The sequence below is a fragment of the Capricornis sumatraensis genome, chromosome 3 (assembly GCF_032405125.1).
Source record: "Capricornis sumatraensis isolate serow.1 chromosome 3, serow.2, whole genome shotgun sequence".
Classification (NCBI taxonomy): Eukaryota; Metazoa; Chordata; class Mammalia; order Artiodactyla; family Bovidae; genus Capricornis; species Capricornis sumatraensis.
In genome coordinates, this window is record NC_091071.1 from 124,083,155 (window position 1) to 124,109,867 (window position 26,713).

At 36.3% G+C, this 26,713-nt stretch overlaps 1 protein-coding gene across 2 annotated transcripts in view; it reads right to left on the reverse strand.

Moving 5' to 3' along the window:
* STAT4 (signal transducer and activator of transcription 4) overlaps positions 1–26,713 on the reverse strand; it is a 101,992-nt gene that overhangs the window by 21,626 nt on the left and 53,653 nt on the right. For both annotated transcript variants that reach the window (XM_068967039.1, XM_068967040.1), the window contains exons 3-13: positions 22,275–22,373; positions 19,670–19,762; positions 18,675–18,753; positions 15,925–16,010; positions 14,067–14,218; positions 12,093–12,251; positions 11,206–11,298; positions 8,353–8,412; positions 8,029–8,046; positions 7,847–7,940; positions 4,254–4,298 (exon numbers count right to left, since the gene is read on the reverse strand). In XM_068967039.1, coding sequence (XP_068823140.1) covers positions 4,254–4,298; positions 7,847–7,940; positions 8,029–8,046; positions 8,353–8,412; positions 11,206–11,298; positions 12,093–12,251; positions 14,067–14,218; positions 15,925–16,010; positions 18,675–18,753; positions 19,670–19,762; positions 22,275–22,373 — 978 coding nt within the window. The remainder of the gene's footprint in view (positions 1–4,253; positions 4,299–7,846; positions 7,941–8,028; positions 8,047–8,352; positions 8,413–11,205; positions 11,299–12,092; positions 12,252–14,066; positions 14,219–15,924; positions 16,011–18,674; positions 18,754–19,669; positions 19,763–22,274; positions 22,374–26,713) is intronic.

Here is a 26,713-nt window from a genome sequence, read left to right on the forward strand (position 1 = left end):
CACCTGGACCCCTATCTGTAAAATACTTAAAATAGGGCTGATTGATTGAAAAAGGGGTGGGAAGTCCAGAGCTCCACCGCTCACCAAACCAAAACCAAAGAGGGGACTCCGCTGGTCTTCCTAGCCTTCTAGGGACAGCATGGGTCTAGAGTAACTTCCTTCTTTCACCCAGTGCTCCTGAGAGGAGCCCCTGCGCATCCTGAAGTTCACTTCTTCCCAGATAATCTCAGAGTCAAACGCCAGGGGGCGCTGAAGTTCGAAAGAGGTTTGGATTGGCAGGCTTGAGGAAACTGTCATGGTATGTTCTCAGTCATTTAATGAGTATTCAATCTAACCTCTCTAATGTAGGAGAGGAGGACGAAAGTTGGGGAAGTTGTAGGGCAGCAGGCATTCGGAGTAGACATGCAAGCCTATAAAAGGGGTGTACATAGTGGTCTGAGGTTTCATGGACCTGGACCCAGAAGAGGAGCATGCTCAGTGGCCCTTAAAGGGAATGTTTCCAGCAGAGCACCTGGCAGGTGGGCAGAGAAGGGATGTTACAGATTCGTAGTTTATCCTAAGCCAGGAACCACCTTTAGAGTCATTTCCACACCTGTTACAGAGGGGGCAGCCTGGAGGGCTGATCAAGAAGCCCATGGCAGACAGCTGCACAGCACATTGCAGTTGACTCTCACACACTTCATCTTGTTTGGTCCTCACAACTACCCTATGAAGTGCAGATGAACATGAAACCATTTTATAGTTAAGGAAGTTGGGAGTTAGTGAGGTAAAGTAGCTGGTGTAAGGTCAGCTGCCTGTAAGAGGCAGAGCCATCGGCAGTGCGAATTCCACTACCGTACCAATGTGCACAGGAGATACAGGAGCAGCAAGAGTTTTCTTGGGAAGCATGATTTTAAATTCTTCTAAACTTTGTAAGGATTCTGGTGTGAGGTAGCTACATGATTTCTGAGCAGGTGGGTAAAGTGAGGAAAACAGTAGCTTAAACAGAGGAAAGAATGAGATGCTCTCCACAAACCTGCAGAGATCTTTCTTATAGGAATCCCAGCAAATGCGTGTGTGTGTGTGTGATGAGATAAAGAGGTCAAAGCAGAGTGACAACCATCAAGGCCTCTGTGTGTGTGTATGTGATGAAATAGGTCAAAGCGGAGTGACAACCATCATGGCCTCTATATATGTGTGTGTGTGATAAGAGGTCAAAGGGCAGTGACAACCATCATGGCCTCTGTGCATGTGTGTGGGTATGTGTGTGTGTGTGTGTGTGATGATATAAAGAGGTCAAAGCTGAGTGACAACCATCATGGCCTCTATATATGTGTGTGTGTGATAAGAGGTCAAAGTGCAGTGACAACCATCATGGCCTCTGTGCATGTGTGTGGGTATGTGTGTGTGGGTGTATGAGTGAGTGTGATGAGCTAAAGAGGTCAAAGCGAGTGTCAACCATCACAGCCTCTCCCAGGGAAGGTTTTGTGACTCCAGAGGCAGCGTGGCACAGTGGCCAAAAGCATGGACCCAGGAGCCAGATTGCTGAGGTTTGAGTCTAAGCCCGAGCACTCAGTGCCTCAGTTTCCCTGGCCAAAATAAGAATGACACTAAATCATGTAGCTACCTCACACCAGAATCCCTACAAAGTTTAGAAGAATTTAAAATCATGCTTCCCAAGAAAACTCTCGCTGCTCCTGTATCTCCTGTGCACATTGGTACGGTAGTGGAAATGGCACTGCCAATGGCTCTGCCTCCTGGCACTGTTGAGACAGTTACATCAGTCAATGCCAGCGAAGCTATTAGACAGTGCAATACAGAGTAAATGCCACACAAGGATTGGTCAAGTAAGTTCTTATCAGGCTATGAACTCCTGCTGCAGGTACATAGATAAGCGATAAGCAACAGCTACTGTTTGAAATTTGAAAATGAGGTTATAACATCCTGGCTTCCCGTTCTCCCTAAATTTTGGTTACTGCAATTCCTGGCCCCATGACTCTGTGAATCCCACTTAATCACCAGATCCTCCCCTACTCTTTCCTGACTTTCCTTTTGTCACCCCTAAGTTTGGCCAAGCTCCTGACTCCCATCTCATCTTTCTGAGTCCACTGCATATATTGTGTGACTTTTCAATGGTTCCTATAGCACATACAACAGCATTCAAGTCTATGGTTTATTTTGAATGTACCGAGGAGTCATATTAAAATTCTGTCAACAGGGGGAGCTCAAAGAACAACTTAAAATTATCCAGTTCCAGCAAACTTGCGGGGGAAAAAAAGAAAATCATTCTGATATAACTGCATGATTTTGTTATTAATCAGAAAATGAGAGGAAATAAATTCAAAATGAGATAAATAGGCAGTGTTAATGAGACATTGTTTTTCTATAGTGGAAGCTGATTTACTTAGATCTCTGTCTCTAGAGAAATTCAAGTAGATTCTGATTTTACATTCACAAAGATGACAAAGTACTGAAAAATTCAGCTATTTAATTTATTCCCACTTGATTTGTTTTCCTTAAGAAGAGTTTAGAAGCCTTGTGCTTAGTAAATACTATTCAGAGAGGTCACTGCATGAAATGCTGTTTGCAACTTCAGTGAAAATTCCAAGATTTGTGAAACAGACTTTTATTTGTAATGTGCTAATGTTTTAATTAGGAAGTTTAGAAAACCTTTATGGATTTCTCTAAGGTGGGAAGAATACCCCCTATTTGTTTGGTTTATTAGAATATTCTTAAACTCAAAAGCTTTGTTCCTGTTGTATCTGGGCTGAGAAACCTGTTTGACAGTCTGCTGTAAGCCAAGGTTGTACCTTGGGAAGAAAGCTTAGCTCATCCTTGGTGGAGTGGCAAAAGAACTTTAAGACATGGGTAAGAGAATGACGAATTCTTGGAAGGGAAAAATGTAGAGCATGAAAACTGTTGTGATGGGTCTTTGTGGTTTTGTGGGGTGGGCTAGATTGGCTGTAATCGAATGCTAGATTTATAAAGTGTATTTTCTTCCAAATAATTTGAGGAAATTTCTCATAGAGTTGTAACACTAAAGCTAGGAGATTTAATCCATACCAACCATACCAGAAATAAGCCTCATTGCTTTCTAATTGCATCATGTAGGTGGTCTTACACACGCAGTTTCTCTGAGCATGGAGCATTGGGCATTATGACTCGATCTCTTAGAGGAAAACAATGCAATATTTCTCTATCAGATCATTTGCCAAGGGTCATATTTTCAGTCACTGTCAGAATGGACTCAAGCCCAGGTTTTCTAATTCCAAATACGTAGGGGATAGAGAAATGCCCTAGTATCTGCTAAGTTGCTTCAGTCGTGTCCGACTCTATGCCATCCCATAGATGGCAGCCCACCAGGCTCCCCCGTCCCTGGGATTCTCCAGGCAAGAACACTGGAGTGGGTTGCCATTTCCTTCTCCAATGCGTGAAAGTGAAGTCGCTCAGGCATGCCCCACTCTTAGCGACCACATGACTGCAGCCTACCAGGCTCGTCTGTCCATGGGATTTTCCAGGCAAGAGTACTGGAGTGGGGTGCCATTGCCCTAGTATCTAGGTCAACTAGATAGATGATTCCCAAAGCCACTTCCAATTCAGGATTTGGCAACTCTATTATCTACTGACAAACTCGAACACCTGGGCTGCATCAGTTTGTTCTTTTAATCGATTCATCCACTGAAGTGCCAACCTTAGATATACGAGTGAAGTAATTGATACCATAAAGTAATAGAACTGTTTTTCACTTGTGATTTTCACATACTCGGTCATGATGTTCCAAGACTTACCTCTTACCTGTGGAAAATGAGTGATATTATGATATTCTATAATAATGAACTGACTAAAGAAATTACAGCAATACAATGCAACCACTTTAAATCATGTCCTCCAAGAGTAAGTTAATGGAAAACTGTTCACTTCACATTGCTATGTGATGGAAAGCAGGTTGTGAAACATTGTGTGTATATATACATTTAAAGTAATGTATACATATAAAGTTTAGAATGATGTGAACCAAAACATTAACAGTTGTTTGCTTAGGAGGATGTTATATGCAATTTCTGTGCTCTTCTTTTTAAAACAAAAGTTCTTATACAGTTGGCAATTATCAAGTTTTACATTTGTAATTAAAGAAACATGAATTTGATTTTATATAAAAATACAAAGGGCAGTTTAAGAGCTTTTGCCTTTTCATACCATTCATGAGTTTTGTAAAAATAAGACATTATAGGATTATTTCCTAGAAAAATGCCTTTGGAGAAAACATTTCCTACCTCATTTCCTTTGTTTCCAGCACTAGACTTCATTTCCTTTGGCTGCTGTGGAAAAGGAAACAACAGTGTTTGCATGGAGAAGCATTATCTGCTAAATACCAAGTTGGTTGTACCTATTATAGTGGTTTTCTCAGTCAGAATTTTGACTTCTAGAACGGTAAGCCAGATGTCTTCTAACACACTGAAACCTAACATAGCTGCCCAGATTCAACAGAAAGAGCTTCCTGTTTCATCTCATGGGACTCCATGTCAGGAAGTTTCACTGAGATAAGGGAGCAAGCCGGTATAAGACTGTTTTTCAGCCACATTTTGGAAAGAGGAAATCATATTGGGATGTTTTAGAATATATTCAGCACTCCTCTGTACCTGGAAAGTATCATCTGAGCTAAGCCATGACGATTCTCAATGCCTATGAAATCATGTCTAACACACAGGCCTGGGAAAATAGACACGGGCCAGTTCGCACATGGCGTGGTGAGATACTAAATGCCATGAGAGGAGAAGACACAAAATGTTCATGACATAGACTACTCAGTGGGAAAATAGGACAGAAAAAAAATTAATGTGTACAATCTGATCCACTTAAAAAAAAGAATATATACATATATATATTATATAGTGAAAGTGTTAGTTGCTCAATTGTGTCTGATTCTTTGTGACCCCATGGACTGTGGCCCACCAGGCTTTTCTGTCCTTGGAATTCTCCAGACAAGAATACTGGAGTGGGTAGCCATTCCCTTCTCCAGAGGATCTTCCCGATCCAGGGATCAAACCCAGGTCTCCTGTACTGCAGGCAGATTCTTTACTGTCTGAGCCACCAGGGAAGGTCTATATATATGTATACATACACATATACATATATATATATATGAATGAAAATGTAAAAATAAGGATTTCAATAGTGTTATGTCAAGGTGTTGGGATCATATAGGTGGTTTTTAATTTTTAAAATTTTGCTTCGCTGATTTTCCATATTTACTTTGGTATTAAAAATTGATAAAAGGTATTATATAAAACGTAGTATATGTGAAAATGCTTTGCAACTAGAAAAGCATCATGAAAACTAAAGTTTTGTTATTTTATATTTTATCCTTCCTGGAATAGAGACTCGACCACTTTTTGGTATGTTTCTTGTCCTTCCTTTTTCAAATGACTCTTTTGGGAGACAGGTATCTCTAAGTTAAGAGCCTTTTATGGCTTCACTTATTAGCCATCATTGGCCATTAGTGAAAGTTTCTTGAGAATAGGAATTGAACTTAAGCAAAAAGAGTGCTAGTTATAAGAATGTATACGAACAAAGCTAGTGGAGGTGATGGAATTCCAGTTGAGCTATTTCATATCCTGAAAGATGATGCTGTGAAAGTGCTGCACTCAATATGCCAGCAAATTTGGAAAACTCAGCAGTGGCCACAGGACTGGAAAAGGTCAGTTTTCATTCCAGTCCCAAAGAAAGGCAATGCCAAAGAATGCTCAAACTACTGCACAATTGCACTCATCTCACATGCTAGTAAAGTAATGCTCAAAATTCTCCAAGCCAGGCTTCAGCAATACATGAACCATGAACTTCCTGATGTTGCTGGTTTTAGAAAAGGCAGAGGAACCAGAGATCACATTGCCAACATCCACTGGATCATGGGAAAAGCAAGAGAGTTCCAGAAAAACATCTATTTCTGCTATATTGACTATGCCAAAGCTTTTGACTGTGTGGATCACAATAAACTGTGAAAAATTCTTCAAGAGATGGGAATACCAGACCACCTGACCTGCCTCTTGAGAAATCTGTATGCAGGTCAGGAAGCAACAGTTAGAACTGGACATAGAACAACAGACTGGTTTCAAATAGGAAAAGAAGTATGTCAAGGCTATATATTGTCACCCTGCTTATTTAACTTCTATGCAGAGTACATCTTGAGAAACGCTGAGCTGGAAGAAACACAAGCTGGAATCAAGATAGCCGAGAGAAATATCAATAACCTCAGATATGCAGATGACACCACCCTTATGGCAGAAAGTGAAGAGGAACTAAAAAGCCTCTTGATGAAAGTGAAAGAGGAAAGCGAAAAAGTTGGCTGAAAGCTCAACGTTCAGAAAACAAAGATCATGGCATCCAGTCCCATCACTTCATGGGAAATAGATGGGGAAACAGTGAAAACAGTGTCAGACTTTATTTTGGGGGGCTCCAAAATCACTGCAGATGGTGAGTGCAGCCATGAAATTAAAAGACGCTTACTCCTTGGAAGAAAAGTTATGAACAACCTAAGATAGCACATTCAAAAGCAGAGACATTACTTTGCCGACTAAGGTCCGTCTACTCAAGGCTATGGTTTTTCCTTTGGTCATGTATGGATGTGAGAGTTGGACTGTGAAGAAGGCTGAGAGCCGAAGAACTGATGCTCTTGAACTGTGGTGCTGGAGAAGACTCTTGAGAGTCCCTTGGACTGCAAGGAGATCCAACCAGTCCATTCTGAAGGAGATCAGCCCTGGGATTTCTTTGGAAGGAATGATGCTAAAGCTGAAACTCCAGTACTTTGGCCACCTCATGCGAAGAGTTGACTCATTGGAAAAGGCTCTGATGCTGGGAGGGATTGGGGGCAGGAGGAGAAGGGGACAACAAAGGATGAGATGGCTGGGTGGCATCACTGACTCGATGGACGTGAGTCTGAGTGAACTCCGGGAGTTGGTGATGGACAGGGAGGCCTGGCGTGCTGCAATTCATGGGGTCACAAGGAGTCGGACACAACTGAGCGACTGAACTGAACTGACTGATATATATGATCACTCATCATTACATTTAATTGATTTAGCAGTCTCATACAGAGGGATTCAAGGATTCACACAAAAAATAAAAACTGAACACCAGTATAAATTTTTGTATGCAGCTATCTTTCTGCTAACATAAATTTTATCTTTTAGAAAGTAGACCTCTTGAGGCTGCTTCAGTGGTCAACATTCAGGTGAGGTACCTTCTCAATGTTAATAAGCCAGGTAAGAAACATGTTTTTGGCTAGACAAGCAATAGGGTGTTTGGGAATCTAAGAACTATGTGACGAATTAGAAAGGAAGCAGGAAGAGAACTCCAGATTAAGAAGAAGTAGTAAAAACAAGAAGTAACAGGATGAGGCTGGGTCAGAAGCTTTCTAGAAATGCCAAGGCCAACTGTGTGCATCTCATACCTGAAACCATCCTATTTCCCCAAGCCAATCCTCCTAAAATGACAGAGATTTTAGCCAGACCTGCCATTATTGGGTATCAATTGGAGAGATTTTTAAAATGAAGCCAGGAATGCTTATCTACTTTCAGACATATTATCTCTGTCATCATGACCAAAATATTTTTACTAATTAAGACATATATTTAGGTGCAACATCACCATTGTTAAGAACGCAGACTTTCTGAGTTAAGGTTCAATTTTTTTTTTTTTTTACCACTTTGAATTCTTCAAAGATGGCATGTTTTATTTCTCAATACGATCCTTAATTCACATAAGAAACACTAAAGAACAAAACACATTAAATTATAAGGTCTATTAGTTTAGATGTGTCTGATTTGGAGGGGTTGGAGGGGAACTTGGGTCCTTTCACTACTTAACTCACCAAATGTCGAAATTCTACAGAGAGACTCCCATTGGAAGATTCTTCAATGGACATGGCTTTGACATGAGTTCCACAAAGTACAAATCTTCGATTGCTAGAGAGGAAATCTTAGCTATTTACAATGGTCTCAGGTAAAAATGTATTTATGGGAACAACAAAAAAATCTAAAGTAAATGTCTTACCTTAGAGTTGAAGCATTCCTGTAAAACCAAGAAGATTCTTTAAAATGAGTTATTTAATAGATCTGGAAAAAGACTTTTCTATGCTACTTTAGAGGATGAGGATAGTATATAAAATTTCATTTCATTTCTTTATATTAAAATTTATAAAGTCAGTCTTCATTGGAGTTCTGTTCAATGTTTGAACTTTAAAGTCAAATATTGAAGTACATTGATACATTATGTTAGAGAAGTAAAATTAAAAGTTAAAAATTATCCTATAAAATAAGGACAATTCTTCTTGAAGTCTTACAGTTTCATGTTTCAAAATGGAAATTAAAAACTTACTTGTCAATTGATGCTTTCACCTTTACCTGATAATTTAGTTCTGGTAATTTTATTAGCAGTCTGGAAAAAACACATAAAGAATTAAAGATAAAAATTTTCATGGCTAAAAGCCTTTTTATATGTAAAGATTTAAATATATTTATGCCAAATATATATAAATCAAGCTCACATTATTTCCAGTCTTATGTTCATGTGTTTTGAAAATGTCAATTCCTCTTTACTTTGTCATTTTACTAATATTGACATCACCCACTTAATAGAACACATATTTGGAAAGTATTTTCATGTTGCGTTAGTTGATGTGTGTTAGATAATACATTGGCTAGATCAGAAAAATAGCTACATATTTTGGCTAAAGCCTTAATTTGGGTTAGACATATAAATAAAAGAAAAAACTTTTGTAAATCTATTTGTGTGGATTCATTTAATTCTCATATTATTAAAAAATTGTAAGCTTAGTAAAACTAAATGTTTTGATAACTGTTTTATGGTAAAATACTGAGAAAGACTAGGACCCTGATAGAATACGGAAAATTCCACTTCAAATGCATTTGCAGACTTTAAAGATATTACATGTAAGTAACAGCAAAAATTTTATAACTGAAAAAGACCTAATTTCACACAAACAAATGATTAAAGGTCAGAATAACAATTCCTTTAAATCCTTCAGGTGTCTCCTTAGCTTTCCCCAAACTTCCTAAGCTGTACCCTCTGACATAACCTCTCTGCAGGTTCAGTTTAGTTTCAGAGGTATTCATTCAGTCACTCACTCATTCATTTACATATACACTCATCCCAAACATTGTTTATTCATGCAGCTGCATTGAGCTTCTTATATAAACCCAGTACAGCCCCAGGCAGTGGGAAACTGGCATAATGAAGATTAAGGAAGGAGCACAGTAGACATGGCGATACATCAAAGGAAGAAGTCCAGCTAAACAGATGAAATTTAAAGAATGGTGGTAAGCAGCTGACTGACATTAGAGAAATATAACCATAGATAACAAACAACCCAAACAAAACAGAAAGAATGTATCAAGGTTTCTTAAAAATCCTGCCAGAACTGGTTTTGGGCTTTGGGATATGATAATATAGCTGCTGGTAGTGAGGAAGTCATATGAAGTAAAATGAAATGATTTCCCTTTTTGCCTTCCTCTCTATCCTGTATGAAGAAGGATCTGACTCACTTTAAGTGCTGATGACAAAAGGGAGTCCCATGTCACCTCTTTCCTTTGAAATAGGAGGATGAAATGCTTTGGTAGAGTGGGGTTTTAGAAAAAATCTTCAATACTAAGTAAAGGATCAGCTGCCAAGACAGTGGGGGAATTGGGTACAGAAAAGAAGAATGGGGACTGAACAGTTAGATGGAAGAGGAGGGCAGAATACCCTTGCCAGGGACTAATGGTCTATGCCTCTGGCAGTCAGTTTAAACAACCTGCCAGGTGATGCCCATTCAAGGACCTCTTCCACTCAGAATTCTTTGTTGAGCAATCCCTACTCATCTTCCCTTTTGCCCCAGAGAACATCTTAGACTGAATATATCACATACGGGTGTCTCAAGGGGAAGCGGGATATATGCACTACCCCTCTATCCTACTTTCCTTTAGTGTTACAATTTTCTGGGTTATATAGAGATGTGGGGATGAGAAAGGAATACATTTGAAAATTAGAAAATTTTAAAAAGAAACCTGGTTTTTGTTTTCTATTTTTGTATCTTAGTGTGGTGGTGCAAATTCACACAAAGGAAATGATTCAGAATTTCAAGTAGGGTTTCTGAAATGCAAATGAAAGACAAATGCCTTCCTTTAACAAATGAAGTTCCTAGGTGATGGATGTCAACTAAACTTACTGTAATCATCATTATGCCATTTATGCACATCAAGTCTTTAGGCTTAAACTTACACAGTGTTGTATGTCAATATGTCTCGATAAAATGAAACTGAACTAAAAATGGAGTTTCAATAGTGCTCTGTGACCAAGGATGCTATCATGGGATCTTAACTACCATCTACCATGGCATCACAGCCTCCTGTACTGGTCTGGAATTTCAGCTTTTCAGAGATGACCTAGTGATTAGGAATTTAAAGCTTTGGGACTTAGAGATTGAAGCATGATGACAATATCTTTGAAAGTCTGAAGTCAAACTCATTATTTTAAAAATGTCATTAGGAAAGCTGTATGTGTTAGTTTGCTCATGAAAATGAAAAGAATCACATACATAGATAAAGCAGCAACAACATAATCATTTCTCTTTAAATCAAGTACATAATAAGGATGTGCTGAAAATCATGGTGTTGAGAGTTTTCATGGAAAATTCAGTAAGCTAGCTTCTGGGTGATCACAGGTAAAGAATGTGCCACTATATGCCTGGATAGGATATTCGAACCTTCTACAACCTGTTCCAATCCATCTTCTCAATTCTCTCTCTCCCCGCTCCCCATGCTTATAGAACAGTGACTCCTTATTTTAGAAAGTCCTTCTTTCTAATAGTGTCTCTCTCACACCCCTGCTCTTCCCTCAAGGTCCTTCCTCACAGTGACCACAAGCATTCTCTAGGCTCCCCAGTCTTCTTCTCAAGTCAATCTTCTGAGCAATTAATCCCATGTCATCTGAAATTGTGACTTCATACGTTCATGCTAATAACTCTCATGCCCTCATCTTCATTGCTCCACTCTTTATTAAGTAGGGCTCTCACGTTAATATTTCTGTGGGTATTTAATTTACCATAGCTGGGCATGCAGGAGTCACTCGATAAAGAATAGTTGCCTGAAAGCCACATTGAAAGAAATGAGCCTTAATTACACAGTGACCATAGCACCATAAATATGAAACAATAGAATACATTCTGCCTACCTTAGCTTTACTGTAAACTGAATCAGAGTCTTAAGTACCATCGGCCTCTGAGGGTGGGTTGGCATGCATGGCTGTCGTTCAACCACAAATGAGCTGGGGTCAAAGGAAATAAAGCGTGTCATTTGAAAACACTGAAGACATTGACAGGCTGAAAACCACAGAGTAACAGGATGCTGTCCTCTTATAAAATAAAAATTTTCTACACTTATAAGACATTCAAACTCCCATTAGGCTCAAATCTTTCCAAGACGTCACATAAATAATTACCTGGAGATGGGAAATGCCTAAAGATTTCCGTAAGTAACAACAGTAAATAATTCTTAATTATTATATTTAGGTCAAGAATAAAAGCCCCAGTCTCTTTTTATCATAATAAACATCAAGTAGAAAGTTAATTTCATGCCATTTTTGACCTAGATATCAGGATTTCTGGTACACAGTAATATTTTTTTCTTTAGATGAGCTTATAAACATAAACATATTCTCCACCCTTTATTTCTTGAATATGTATTGATACTTGAGTAGAAATCCTTGAAATCGTTTTTTCTAAAATATGAAAAATGAACTTTGGGTGGGCAACATGGTGACTCATGAAAAACTGGGTTAGGTGGTGGAAGAAGTGTTGATGAATAAACAGTGATGAGTAAAAAAATGTTTCTGGAACTCTCTGGAGCTTTATTCACTGCACCCTAAAGCTCATTGTTTAACACTTCTCTCCCATTCCTTCATCTGAATACCAAAACCAAACCAGGGTGTCCTCCCAACTACATAGAACTGAAGCTGCCAGGAGGCATCTAAACGGATAACACTTGACTTACCCTCTTTTTTTAAGCTGAAGTATAGTTGTACAATTTAAGTTGCAGGTGTAGAGCAAATTGTTGACTTACTTCTTAAAAAGGTTGTAGATCAAGAAGGTGACTCTTTCTAGCAGATGTGGTCTTTGCAGTGGGATAGGATCTCCTTCGTATGTCATTTTCGTAGATTGCTCCTCTAATTTCTCCAACTGCCTTCTGAGTTGGAACAGACTTTCTGCCAACAGTGTAAAGCTATTGAACAGTCAATGAAAAATGCAGATAGTTTTTTTTCTACTAAACTCCACCATTTTAACTATTTAGCAAGTATTACTAAATAATTATTAAATGAATTAGTCATTTAATTCCATTAGATTAGTGACAGTGTTTTTTACATTTATTTTCCTAACACAGTTTTTCTCTAAAATGCTGATAGATGTTAATTGTTTTCAATGTTTTAAAACTTTTACCTTCAGTTTTATACAAATCATTTAGAAAATTTTGTGAATGTCTGGGTTCAAATTCCTTTGTTTTTAAAGTATTTTTATGTATTTGGCTTCACTGAGTCTTAGTTGTGGCACACAGGGTCTTTAGTTGCAGTATGTGGGAACTAGTTCCCTAACCAGGGATCAAACCCAGGCTCCCTGCATTGGGAGCACAGAGTCTTAGCCACCGGACCACTAGGAAAGTCCCCCCAAATTCCTCTTATTATCTTTTTTAGAAGTCTATTAAACACATATATTTTTAAAAGATGGTACTCGCTAAAGGGCAAAGAGAGCAAATTTAAAACTTTAAAAATGTATTTTATGAAAAAAAATATATTTTATGAAGAATCTTATGTGTAAGAATAGTGATGGAAAAAATAATGTGACCTCCCTCCATATATATTAGTACAAGTCCTAAATATTAACCAAAAGATTGTCAATGGATCTTTCTGAAGAAAATTATCTGCTTAGAGTTTTACACCTTGGATCTCACTTAAGAAATGGAGGTGGCAGCTTGGGCTGGAAGTCTGGGAAAGGGGGAGATTGAAAGGCACACAGAAAGGGCCTCCAACTAAGAGGAGGCAGACGTCTCATCACACTTACCTAAGTCCATGTGCCCTGACAGCAGCTCTTTCTAGTTAAACTTTATTCCCCACAACATGGTAGAAAGAACTGTCAACCCCTTACTGAATTTGGCATAAACACCATTTCTGCTATGCTCTCTATTCCTCCCTTTATTGTTTATCTTGTGTTCACAACAACAGTGAGGTTAGTGAATCAAAATATTTCCCCAAGGAAATCAACAAATTTTAAAAGGAGCCCAGTTACTTTTCTTGAGAAGTAGTCCTGGAAGTGCAGAGCTTTTAGTGCAAGTGTGCCCAGTTATATGTGTTTTCATCGCATTGGATTGTACCCCTGGAAAGCAATTTTCGATTCAATCAAAATTTTTCCTTCTTTTTCATCATATTTTCTAATTGCTCCTTCACTCAGAGAATTTTCTTTTGCACTGATGAAGGGGAAAACCCTATAAACCGTTGTTTAGTAGAAAGGATAATATCTGTACATGATTGTACGCATGTGTACACAGGCAGGGGATGCCATGTTGTATTAACCACTTGAGATTTGTCATTTAACTACAAAAACAAATCATTTTGTTAAAAACACAAAACCAATGCTTAGTTTTATGTGGACATCTTAAGATACACATTTTAAAAATGAGATACAGTGTTTGAAGCCAGTGCTTCTCATACTCTTCAAGAAAGTGTATTTATTGATGATTTGAAAAAAATTCATTTGAGTCTTTTAAGACTGCATGTTGACATATTATATATGAGAAAATGAGCAATTCTTATGCATTCTATAGATTTCTATAGATGCTTTATTTTTCTCCCCCAAGGAATGGGAATTCAGAACACTTAGACAATTACATCTATTTGTATTCAAGAGTTCCAGCTGCTCATAAACCATCAACAAGCTGAATGAACTGACGCTAAGGTCTAAGCCTGCCTTCTCCAGCTCAGCGACACTGAAACTGTGTGTGTACTTCCTGTGGTTTTCACTAGAAACTAAAGTCAGCGCGTTTTACCAGTTTTGAAGCTGGTCGAGCCCATTGTGGAGTGGACCTCCAATGCAGGCGATTTGCTGTCGCCTCTTCCAGTCTTGCAGCTCCTCCACCAGCATGCTGTTCATTAACAAGTCCGTCTCATTCACTATTTGTGTCATCTTACTCAGGGCTTCCTAAAAACAAAAGTGACTACTGAGAAGATTCTTATGACATGCAACCGAAGTCACTCACAATTCAATCTAGAATACAGTCTGCCTAACCTGGGAGATAAAACTTTGGGTTAAAATTGTGACCAAATATTTTACCAAATACTACCTTCTATTTGCCATAGGACTGCCTTTTCAAATAATTTAATTATGGCAATTCAATAACATCATGAAGAAAAAAGCATGATCACAGTTACTATTCTCATAATATCTCACAATAGCCTCATGTCATTAATATAAATATGTTGAATTTGTAACTCCTGTGACAATATTGAATCCTGTAGTCATAGAAGCCATTTATCTGCTTCTTAAAAAGCCATTTATAAATTGAATTTACATTCTTATAAATATCTTAATGCATTAATTCTTAAATGTACTGACTAAAATTTGAGCCTCTCTGTGTTAGTTTTTGGGCTTCTCAGATGGCCCTAGTAAAGAATCTGCCTGCCAGTGCAGGAGACTTAAGAGAAGCAGGTTTGATCCCTGAGTTGGGAAGATCGCTGGAGAAGGGTATGGCAACCCATTCCAGTAGTCTTGCCTGGAGAACCCCATGGACAGAGGAGCCTGGCCCAGCTATAGTTCATGGGGTCACAAAGAGTCAGACACAACTCAAGCATTATAGCATACACAAATGTTAGTATTTATCATCACTTTATCTGGGTTTGGGGAAGCATAGTGGGAGAGGATAATTTTCAAAGGCTTAGGGATTAGAAGATGTGAATTTCTACCCTGGCTTGGCCACAGGCTATGTAATTTGAACAAGTCATTTTACTTTGCTTTCTCATCTATACATTCAGGTTAACGGACTGAATTATTTCTGAGGTTCCCCTTCTCCTTAAAATTTTATTTAAAGTAGAATAAGATAGCATGCATAAAATGTATAGCATAGATTCATTATGTATAAAAGTATTAAGCTTATCTTACATATTTAAAACCTGACATATGGTTGTTTAAGTTTATAATTGATTTAGGGTGAAAATAATTTTACATTTATTTGTGCTTACACAAATTCCTGCACAAAAAAGTGAAGCCAACCTTTTAGAAATAAACTATCGATTTCAGTAACTGGCTAATTTCAGTTGTGTCTCTTTTCAAAGAGAGATAGAATTGAAATTGAGATATTTCCCCTCTTTTAAAATATTTTACTGAACCAGAAAAATATCCTTCCTCTCCTTGGGAAGAGATGAGATTGAATATGTTCAGGATTCAGTGGACTATTCTGAAATCTACAAAATTATTTAGTACGTCATTTCTCATAATAGAAACTGGGACACATTTCTGCAATAAAATTTTAGTAGTCATCAAGTAATATCTTAATTATACATGTACAGTAGAACATATCTCAGCATATTAAGTACAGCAACTAAAACAGTCATGTCTGAAATAATGGCAAATAAAAACTGGGTAAAATGTTCTTGAAATTAATGGTAGCTATAGTACAGTTACCACATAAGCAGAATAAATAGACTCTAGAGACAGTCTGCTTTGTAAACTTAGGTAGAGAAGCATGGCAAACAGTATGATACTCTTCCTAGAAACATTGCATAAGTGGAACTGATAAAATCATTCAGCCTAAACAGAACTGATAAAATCAAAGAGCTTCTTTTCAGTGAGACTAGATATACAAAAAGGAGAAAAATAGACAAAAGGCCAAATTAGAGTTCTTCACTAGCCTTTCTTTTGAAGTCCAGGCTGTTCAGCATTTCCTGCAGAGTTAAAACTTCCTGATTCATTAGGGCACTGTTCTTGTCACCCTGATCTGTGAAGAAGAGATCAGATTTAGAGTCCTCTCCAAGGAAAAGGTCTTTGACGTGAAAGCCAAGCTGGCTGTAACCTGCCATCCTAAGATCCAGGATGTAAGAGCAGAAATGGGGCCATTAATGATGAGCTTGGAAGTAAATCCTTGACTGCTCATATTGCCAGGAAGGATTACATCCAAGCACGCCAGAGATGAACTCTCTATCTTACAAACCTTGAGAGAACACCATTCTTCACGATATTCCTTTTAGGGGCCGGTAGAGAGGAGATACAAACGTTTTTCTAATGGATTCTTTATTAGATCATCTCTACATTGACAATGACTTTGGCTGGTTGGCATGTGTAGGAAAGGAAGAGGCCTTTCTTTGTGCCCATGATTAAATCATATTGACCCCTCCTGATGTCTTGACTCAATCTCCTGCAAGGGTTGTACTTTTATACACAGTCTCATGAACTAATAATGACTATATCCTTTGCTTTCTCTTTTTCTTTGCAAAACAAGCTAGACTCACAGTGAAACCAGAAGTGGGAGTTGCAAATTAAGAAAAATCTCTGGCTGAAAAAACCCCAAATGATTTATCCTCTTAAATGGAAAAAGTACAATAAACATCATATTATTTAATTTGAACTTAAAAATGGATTGGTATACAGTAGGTGACTATTTATACCAACTGTTCATTACCTAAATGAAGGTCTGGAACACTGATAGGGCTTCAGTAATTGTGAAAAAAAGGCTCCTGAACAATGTTGTAGCAAATTTCTTTACAAAATAGCACTGGTCTCCAAGAAGTATTTCTGGCTGTATTAATTCACAAATTCACTAACTCCTAGATCCCATGTATAGCAAACTCTTGCTTAGACAGCATTTTATGAACTCAAAACTTAATCAGCTAATACTTTTCATTCTTCACCAGCAAGGATATAACTTGTTTCCCATGTATCTTTCGTTTCACTTAAAACATTTCCTTTCACTTATAACCAACAAAATAAATACTTGGTGATTTAAGTGATAAAATAATCATTTTTATTCTTCATACTGCTTATGAAGTACTGAAAGATATTAAAGTAACTAATTGTAAAATAAGTTCAAAAATAATGTTATTGTTATAATTTATTTTATCATATTCTAATTCATAAAATTGGTAGTTCACATATGAAATTTAAAGTGAGGCTGCTTTCGATGAAATGTAATAGTTGATTAAATGTGCAGTTGTTCTAAACCTTTTTAAGATCATGAACCCCTTTGATAATATAATCTGACGACACCTGTGTTGTGCAAATTTCTCCAAAGGAAAAAAAAATTGTACATACAAACAATTATGCACGTACAAAACTGTACACACAAACAATTGTGCATACAAATTCATGAACATACTTATAACATAATAATCAACATTTCATGGGAGTCAAGACATCCTGAAGGTGCCAGGAGAACATGTCACATCTCACCTATGCCAGGAAAAAATAATATCCTCTCTTTGAAATATTAGATAGGAAGTTAATAAGCATTTGATCACAATCATCCATATTATTTCCTTCCAGATAAATTTTAAGCTAGCATTTCAATAGTTAAGGATGATTTTGTAAATCATCTATAAAAAGAATTTATATCTAATGTGTTTTTAAAAATTATTTTAAAATAATTTTAGAATTACAAGAAGTTACAAAAAATAGTATAAAGTTCCCATATAGACTTCACACAGCTTCCTCTAATGTCTTACATAACCATAGTACAATGGTCAAAGCCAGTTGATTAACACTGGTACGTACAATCCTATTAACTAATCTAGACCTGATTAAAATTTCTCTAATTGTTCCACTAATTGCAGTGCACTTTAAGTGACCAATCTATTATTACTTGTAAATCTTAGATCTTTGTAAATATTCTCATTCTTTCCTTATATTTCTTTAAAAACACCTAATTGTAACATTGCAGGCAGACGCTTTAACCTCTGCACCACCAGGGAAGCCCCAAACAACTTCAATATTTAACCACAAAGAAATAGTGAAATAAATTGCAGTGTTCTTACATTTTGATATTTATATAATTATTGAAATTATATATGTGGAGATTCTTTTAATCTGAGGAAATATGTAAAATAAAAGTTTAGCTTAAAATGCTATTCAAAAACTATGTGCAAGTTGATTTCATTTTTTGTAAATAAATCTCTATGGATGTATTTTGAACATGTAGAAAGGGCTGGAGGAAAATATGCTAGCATTTTGATGGTGTTTTTGTGTGATTTTTAAATTTGTAATTTTTTTCTACTTTCCCAATTTCCTACAGTGAATAACATTTCTACTTTTAATTTTAAAAAATTATAGTAAAAAACTCACCTAGAGATAATATTAGTAATTTCCTGATCATAATAGACAATTATTAATCCTTTTCTTAATTATGATAATGATATTTTGATTCTACAAGAAAATGTTCTTAGCTTTTGGAGAACCATTCTGAAATAGGGGTTATTTCTCATGAGCTTTATAATTTGAATAGTTGGTAAAAAATACATATTTATATGAAGAGAAAAGGAGGAAGTAAATTAAGTTCTCTTCTCCTGCATTCTCTCTTCAAAAAAAAAGGGACTAATTTATCAATTCTTTCAGGAAAGAAGAAACCCTAGTCATGTCCCTTTGTGGAATTGTAGACAAAATAAAAACTTACCCATTGTCTGAATTGTTTTATACCTGTAATCAAATTCATCTTGTAGATCTTCTAAATATTTGGTGTCTTGTTCTGTCATCTTTTTACAAAAGAAAACATACTCTGTTGTTGCAATTAATCATGCCAATGAAATAATACCATCCATCATCAGTATTTCAAAATACACTGTTTAGTGCTTCCAATCTCCAGTAATATCCCAGACTAATTATATATTATAGAACCACAATTTCTAAAGAGCTAATTCCCACGAGAACTGAATATCTCTGGAAGAAACAGACTGAAGTTGCTCTTCCATTTTCTCTTCCTGAGTGTTTGTAAATTTCAGCATCTTGTCTCTCATTTCTCAGTAAATTCCAAAGGATGCTACTAACATATTTTTTATAATATGGATACTTTATCCACTTAGCTCCATATAGCTCTGTATTAATGTACCAACTATCTTTTTGCTTAAAGTCTCCTTTATCAAAGGACATATATGACAATACAGTCTATATTTTTTCCTCTGAACCTCTTAGAAAATATTTATGCCTCCTCTGTGTCTCCTGTTCATTTCTGTCTTTGAAATTTTTGGTTTTACTCTTCTCCAAATCTAGTGATGTTTTCTGCTCAGACATAAAGATGTCAGAATCTAAGCTAAAGGCTTTTCATATAGTATTAAATCTCATGTAGTCCTCCCAACAAGCCTGTTAGAGTGGTTATTCTTACTTCTACAGATGAAGAAGCAGAGGCTTGGAGATGTAAAGTAACTTACTTGCCTGAAGCCACATGGCTTCTCATTGATGGAGACTGGTATGACTCCAATTTTCAGTAAATTGAAGTTCAACGCTTTCCCCAAAGAAATCTTTTCTAATATGAACATAGTGTGTGAGAGATATTTATCTTATAACCAAGTACCCCATGACTTCTGTACACAGTAACTTTGGGCACACAAGAGAAAGGTGCCTAGAATGGGGACCACTGCTCGCCTTTTCTACCATCTATAAGAGATCACTCACCTGCACGCTATTTTTAATGGCAGCCACTTTGTGCTCCACATTCCTCTGTCTTTCTGAAACTGAAGAACTTTGTAAGGATTTCTCCAGAGGTCCCTGGAAAAACATTTTGAAATTTCAACATATTAAAATTTTTTTTTATATGGACCATTTTTAAAGTCTTTATTGAATTTGTCACAATATTGCTTCTTCTTCTTTTTTTTAATGTTTTGGCTTATAGGTTGCAAGGCATATGAGATCTTAGCTCCCTGACCAGGGATCAGACTTGTACCCCCTTGCACTGAAAGGCAAAGACTTAACCACTGGACTGCCAGTGAAGTCCCTGAAACTTCAACATGTTGATGAAACAGGCTTATGATGAATGTAGTATATGTAATATACTTTGAACTGAGGTCTGGATCAGTATGATATGAAATATTCTACAGCCATTAAAAACCATGCTGTAGAAAAATATTTAATGACATACGTGTATGTGTGCTAAGTTGCTTCAGTCTTGTCTGACACTTTTCAACTCTTATGGACTACAGCCCACCAGGCTCCTTGTCCATGGGATTTCCCAGGCAAGAATACTGGAGTGGGTTGCCATTTCCTCCTCCAGAGGATCTTCCCAACCCCAGGATCCAATCCATTTCTCTTGCATCTCTTGCAGTGGCAGGTAGGTTCTTTACCACTAGCGCCACCTGGGGAGCCCTTAAGGACATACGAGTAGTGTTAAAGTATGAAACAGAGCGAATTATAAGACACTATATGTTTGTGATCTTTGTTGCTTGCGTATGTATGTATTTACTTATAAATATCTAGATGTATGTGTACACATGTAAACTCAAGCACATGTGATTAGAAGAACACATACACCAAAATATAATCATTTGTTATCTTTGAACAGTGAAATTACAGATGATTTTATGGTTAAAATTTTTTTTCCTGTTTTTCTACATCAGACCCATGTGACTTTTGAGATTCTATAAGATGTGAAACTACATTATGTTGTACTTGAATTCAGAATTAAGGATGTTGAATCTGCCAGGATGAAATTTATTTTTATTTTGGAACAAAGAGAGTTTGCTAAAGAATATGTAAAAATGTTAGCCTGGTTAAGTATTAATGGAAAGACTAACCAGCTACTCCAAGCCATGTTTCTTGGCCACTCTAATAACCTATCTGAGTTTGTTCTTGAGATATAACGTTTACATAGATGGCTAGAGTTGAGAGAATGTCCATAGACCCTTCACCTTATACTTGGATAGGGAGGTATGGTTAGAAAGGGTGATGACTAAGTAGAGAATGAGTCCCCGAACCTCAAGTGGAACCCACGTCCTTAACTTTCAATCAAATGTTCTTTCAACTATATCGCATTCTTCAGATGATTTGTGAAATTGCCTCTCTCTCATTTTGGCTCCCATTATTTCTGTGTGTGTGTGTGTGTGTGTGTATGTATGTATCTCCATATATTGCCTATTGCTTTGACGTTTATAAACCAGTGCTTCTTTTGTGGTAGTATGTAGTACTAGAAGATTGAGGAATGATTTTGAAGAGCATCTATTCAAATAAATGTTTCTAACTTGGCTGATATCTGATATGTGAAGAGAACAACAACAATAATACACACTCACACACACATATATAATGACTAGAGATAAGAGGGCTACAAAAAAGGACAACTGAGAATATATGAAAATATCATATATTAGTAATAGAACCTTAATGTTCATCTAAATTTTCACTGAATCAAACTATGTTTACTTTAGAAACTTACTAACTTTAGATTCTAAAATTAAAGATGATACATTCTTATTCATATCTAAAAAATAAGAGCAAGTTGTTAAAACTTCATACTTCTCTAGAAACAACCATAAACTGACAGCAAGCAAATCTGAGAATTTTTAATAGTTGAAAAAAAGATAGTTTTGTTGGATCTTCAAAAATAAATACAATAGTGTGAATCACTAAATTATTCAGCATGACATTTGGAAAGCTGATTATCTACATGCTCTTTCCTTTTTAAGTGGAGTATTCCCAAGGCCTTCGTTAACTCCTCTACTTATCTTTGTTGTGGACTCTGAATTCATTCAGCATAATGGGATAAAATGTACTCTAAAATATGGCAGGGCAGAGCACACTGAAACAGACAAGAAGTATTTATGGAGTTTCTGTAAGACAAAATTCCTGCTTATGGACTAGTTTCGACCTGTGGTGTAAGAAACTGGGAAATACTGAAGGGTTTCGAGCAAGATTGTCCCTGAGGATAAACATGCTGAAAGAAACAGAGCCTAAATGGTACTTAGGAATTTAGCCAGGAAGTGGTTACTCTGTTCCTCAGCTGATATTGTAAGACCACAGATCCGTGTGTGAGCAGTGGAAACAGAAAAGAATGTATAAATAAGATTCTAGAAACAAATTCTGGAAAGACTTGGTAACTATCTCAGTAAGAAGGCAGAGAAAAGAGCAACTATTCAAAGATGATCCCAAGAACCTTGATTCCAATTGGCTGAACAGATGATGGCACCATTAATGTAGACAGAAGAAGACGGTTGGAAAGAAGATTAGAATTTCTGTTTTAGAAAAATTGAGTTCTTGGTGAAAAGATTGCAACTCGAGAAACCATTACCTGAACAGGCATGTTGGCAGCAGCCAATATTCTCCTCTCTTCCCTTAAACAATTTGAAATAACCACAGCTACATGCATTGGGTTTCCATGAAATTTTCCCTGAAAAAAATTGAACAAAAACAACATAAAATCTTAAACATATACATCACTATTTGAAGATTAAAATAACCTCCCAATAAATATGTGAAATTGTTTGGGATTTGTTTCAACTATCTATTCTATTATAAAGCCACAGAAACTTATATTGTGAGTGTAGACATCTATGTAACATATTGTTCTGTCTCCAGAAGTTATTCTTAATAATTAAAAATACTTCTTGAGCACCTTTGTAGGAAAGGCTCTGAACACACATTCAGAAGGATTGGTTTACCTGGGGCTTAGGATAAGTTCTACAAAAGGTACTTCTTTGTAAATTATTATAAGGAACCATGGTGGTCCCAGCTGTTCGTTTGTTAACTCTGTTCTTCATGACTTGTTTAACACATTGTTTTTGGTCCCTGTTTGATGGTCTTTGTATCAACTAGCTCATAATTATGTCAGTATGCTAGAGCAACCCTCCAGGTGGCTCAGATGGTAAAGTGTCTGCCTGCAATGCAGGAGACTTAGGTTCGGTCCCTGGGTCAGGAAGATCCCTTGAAGAAGGAAATGACAACCCACTCCAGTACTCTTGCCTGGAAAATTCCATGGACAGAGGAGCCTGGTAGGCTACAGTCCATGGGGTTGCAAAGAGTCGAACACTAGTGAGTGACTTCACTTTCACTTTCATTTTAATGACATCTAAGCATATACATGTTTTATTACCAATGCTAATGTAAACTGAAAGCCCGTGGGCCTAATTCAGCCATAAGGCATGATGTGTAAGTTGAAATATTGTAATTCCTTCAGGAGAGCTTGTACTACACCAAATTGCCATAATATCCATCACTGAATGACCCAGGCACTCATTTCCTTTACCTGCTAGGCTCCTATAGATGTCTCTGTTTTCTTGGTTTACAGGACTAATTTGAACAGCATCGTTTTAGTCAATAGTGTTAAACTTTGTTACTAGACCTCTCCATGGTAGTATTAACAGGAAGCACAATAAATGTAAACAAATGCATTTATTTTTTTATTTAGTTTCCTTCTGCCTCCTCTCTGAAGGAGGTGCTAATTATCCACAAAATGGCCAAAAGATCAACAGTAGAAAAGATAAAATAACAAACCACAAAGTGGAAAATTAATAATCAAAAGTAGATTATACAGACTAGTAAATCAAAGGGTATTTCTGGGAAAGAAATGGGGTTATTGTTTGTAAACATTTTTATGGCCTTGACCATTGCTACAATTTTATTAGATGATGCTTTCTAATTAACATTTCTATTGGTAAAGTTAGGGTAAACACCAAGTATCTGGTTTCATATTCTATTGTTTTCAAAACATTTTCCCCCTTTAAATTCAGAAAACTCCAAAAGAAATAAACAAAAATGAATTGACAAAAACTCTTAAGAAGTTAAAATTATCCTGTTCATTAAGCTGGGATACTAAAAATTCTGATTTCTGCATGCTAACAATTTCAGATTCTCCTTAGTTTGAATTTATTCCTGTTAAAATTTTCTTATCTATTGATTTTTCCCCATATACCTTCTATTGAACTCTCCAAGAAAAGCTTTGTTTTCTCATTTTGCCCTTATTTTCAAAATATTCCACTGAAAATAATAAAGGGTTTCTCCCAGGACTAGTTTGTAGGCTCTGTTATTTATGTTAAGTTGAAAGATTTTTCTATCCAAGATCAGGAGTTCCTCTAAGATCCTAAGGATCACCACTATTTGTTTTTCTCAGTGTTGTAGAAGTTCTTCATTGTTGATCATTCAGATACTATCTTTCAACATTTCTCAGCTTCTTTGTCTACATTTCTTCCTTTTTCTTTCCTACTTGAACTTCTTTTACCTTCCCTTTCACATTTCAGTTTCCCCCCTGTGAGGTTACATTATTCATTTTTTTTTTTTTCTGCTTTGTTAAGAGCAAAGAATCACAGTTTTTACCCAGGCTATCTTTTCACTTTCCTTTTGTATTTTCCCAAACCTTTATCTCACTTAAATATATGAGATGAAAACATCTTATGGAAAATTGATCACTATAGATTCAAAACAAAATTAGCACTTTTTAAAATGATCAGGTAAATTTAAAAATTTTATTTTTTATTGAAGTATTGTTGATTTACAATGCGGTGTTGGTTTCAGGTGTATAGCAAAGTGATTCAGCTGTGTGTGTATTAAAAGATGTAGTTATGTTCATTTTTCAGTAGTTACTGTGTATATGGGCCATGGACACTCCTCTTACCCAGAAAGCAACAACAAAAAACAGAAATAAAAGAACAGAAAACCCACCCCTAAGTGTATGTTGGTGGATGGAAGGAAGGAAGGAAGGAAGGGAAATTACCCTTTTTCTAGCGTGTGTGTGTGTTTCTCTTATGTGTGTGTGCTGTGTGCTTAGTTGCTCAGTCGTGTCCAACTGTTCACAACCCCCATGGACTGTAACTCACCAGGCTCCTCTGTCCATGGGGATTCTCCAAGGCAAGAATACTGAAATGGGTTACCATACCCTCCTCCAGGGACTGAACCCAGGCCTCCCACAATGCAGGTGATTCTTTAGCGTCCGAGCCACCAAGTTGGAGAGATGAAGGGAAATTACCCTTTTTCTAGTGTGTGTCTGTTTCTCTTATGTGTAGGTATTGCAAATACTTTCTATCTCTGGCTGTCTTTTCACTATCTCTTAGTGTCAATAAAAAGAAGTTTTTAATTTTAGTGAGGTCAAATTTATTAATTCTTTTGTTTATAGTTAATTTTTTATGACTTAATCTTTCCCTAATCTATAGCCATGGAGACTTTTCCATATATATATATATATAGTAAGCCTTTAGAGTTTTTCCCTAATTGTAATTCACTTGGGGCTTATTAATATGAGTGGTCCCTTTCACTTTTTTATATACAAATATTAGTTCCAATGATATTTTTGAATATTTTAATTTTTCACCTCCACTGCTGGGTGAATTGTCATAGCCAAGTGCCCATATATGGATGGATTGGCTTCTGACTCCATTCCACCTTATGGTTCTATCTGCTTTATCAACAGACCGTCTTAATTACTAGAGTTGTATAACAAGTTTTTTGATGTCAAGTATAACAGGCTTTCTCTGCATTTTCACATAAATTTTAGAATCACTTCATCAAGCTACAAACACACATACACACAACCCTGTTGAGAATCTGAATGGCACTAAATCTTTAGATACTTGGTATCTTTATAGTTGTGTTCTAATCTATTTATTTAGGTCTTCTTTAATGCCTATTATTATATCTTTCCACAGAGATCTTACACCTTTTTTTTAAGCTTATTTCTATGTAGTTGGTATTTTTGATAATGGATAGTATCTTTCTTTCTTAAGTGTTCTCACTAGTATGTAGAAATATATTTTACTTTTATATATTGACTGAATCCAGCAGTTTTGCTAAATTCCAATAATTCTAATAATGTACTTATAATATCTCTTACCAAGTATAAAAATTTATCTGTAAATTCTTTTGGATTTTTCTGCAAATACGAATCAAATCTTGTATGACTATTGATAACATTTCTCCCTTTTTCTTTATCTAATTTCCATAGAATTTCACCTTTACATTATGACTTGTTTATAAATGCATTGGTTAATTTCCAAACATAGGGATTTTCTATTATCCTTTTAACTAATTGTTATAGATTTTTTAAAAGTCTGATCAGAACAGATTTTTGAATGACTTCAGTCACAAAATTCACTGAGAATTGTTTTGTGGCCCAGCATATGGATTTTCTGTAAATATTCCATGTGAGCTTGTAAAGAATGTGAATTCTGTGGCTGTTGGGTGCAAATGTCTCATACATGTTCATTAACCTAACTTTAATTGTTTTGTTTAAATTTCTGTATCCTTGCTGATTTTTCTCTCCCTCATTAATTTTATCAAATATTGAAAATGGCATGTTAAAATCTAGTTTGTGAATTTTTCTTCTTGTGGTTCTTTCATACACATTCATACTTGTTATATATTACTAGTCAAATCTTTCATTACTATGAACTGATCTTTATCTTTAAGAATGCTTTTTGCCTTGAAACAAAAATAGTATAGGCCTAGAAGTGGGATTGCTGGATCATATGGCAACTCTATTTTTAGTTTTTGAAGGAAAATCCACACTATCCATAGTGTTCTCCATAATGATTGCACCAATTTACATTCCCACCAACAGTGTAGGAGGGTCCCCCAAATAGATCCTTAAAAGGATTAAGAGTGTGAGTTTGGATTATGCAAAGCAGTGTAAATGATAATAATTAAACACATAATTTAATTTTTCTTCAGTGGTATCATGCTGTAAATTAAGGGCATTCTGTTCAAAGGTAGCAGGAAGTTTCTGATAAATGTATATTGTAC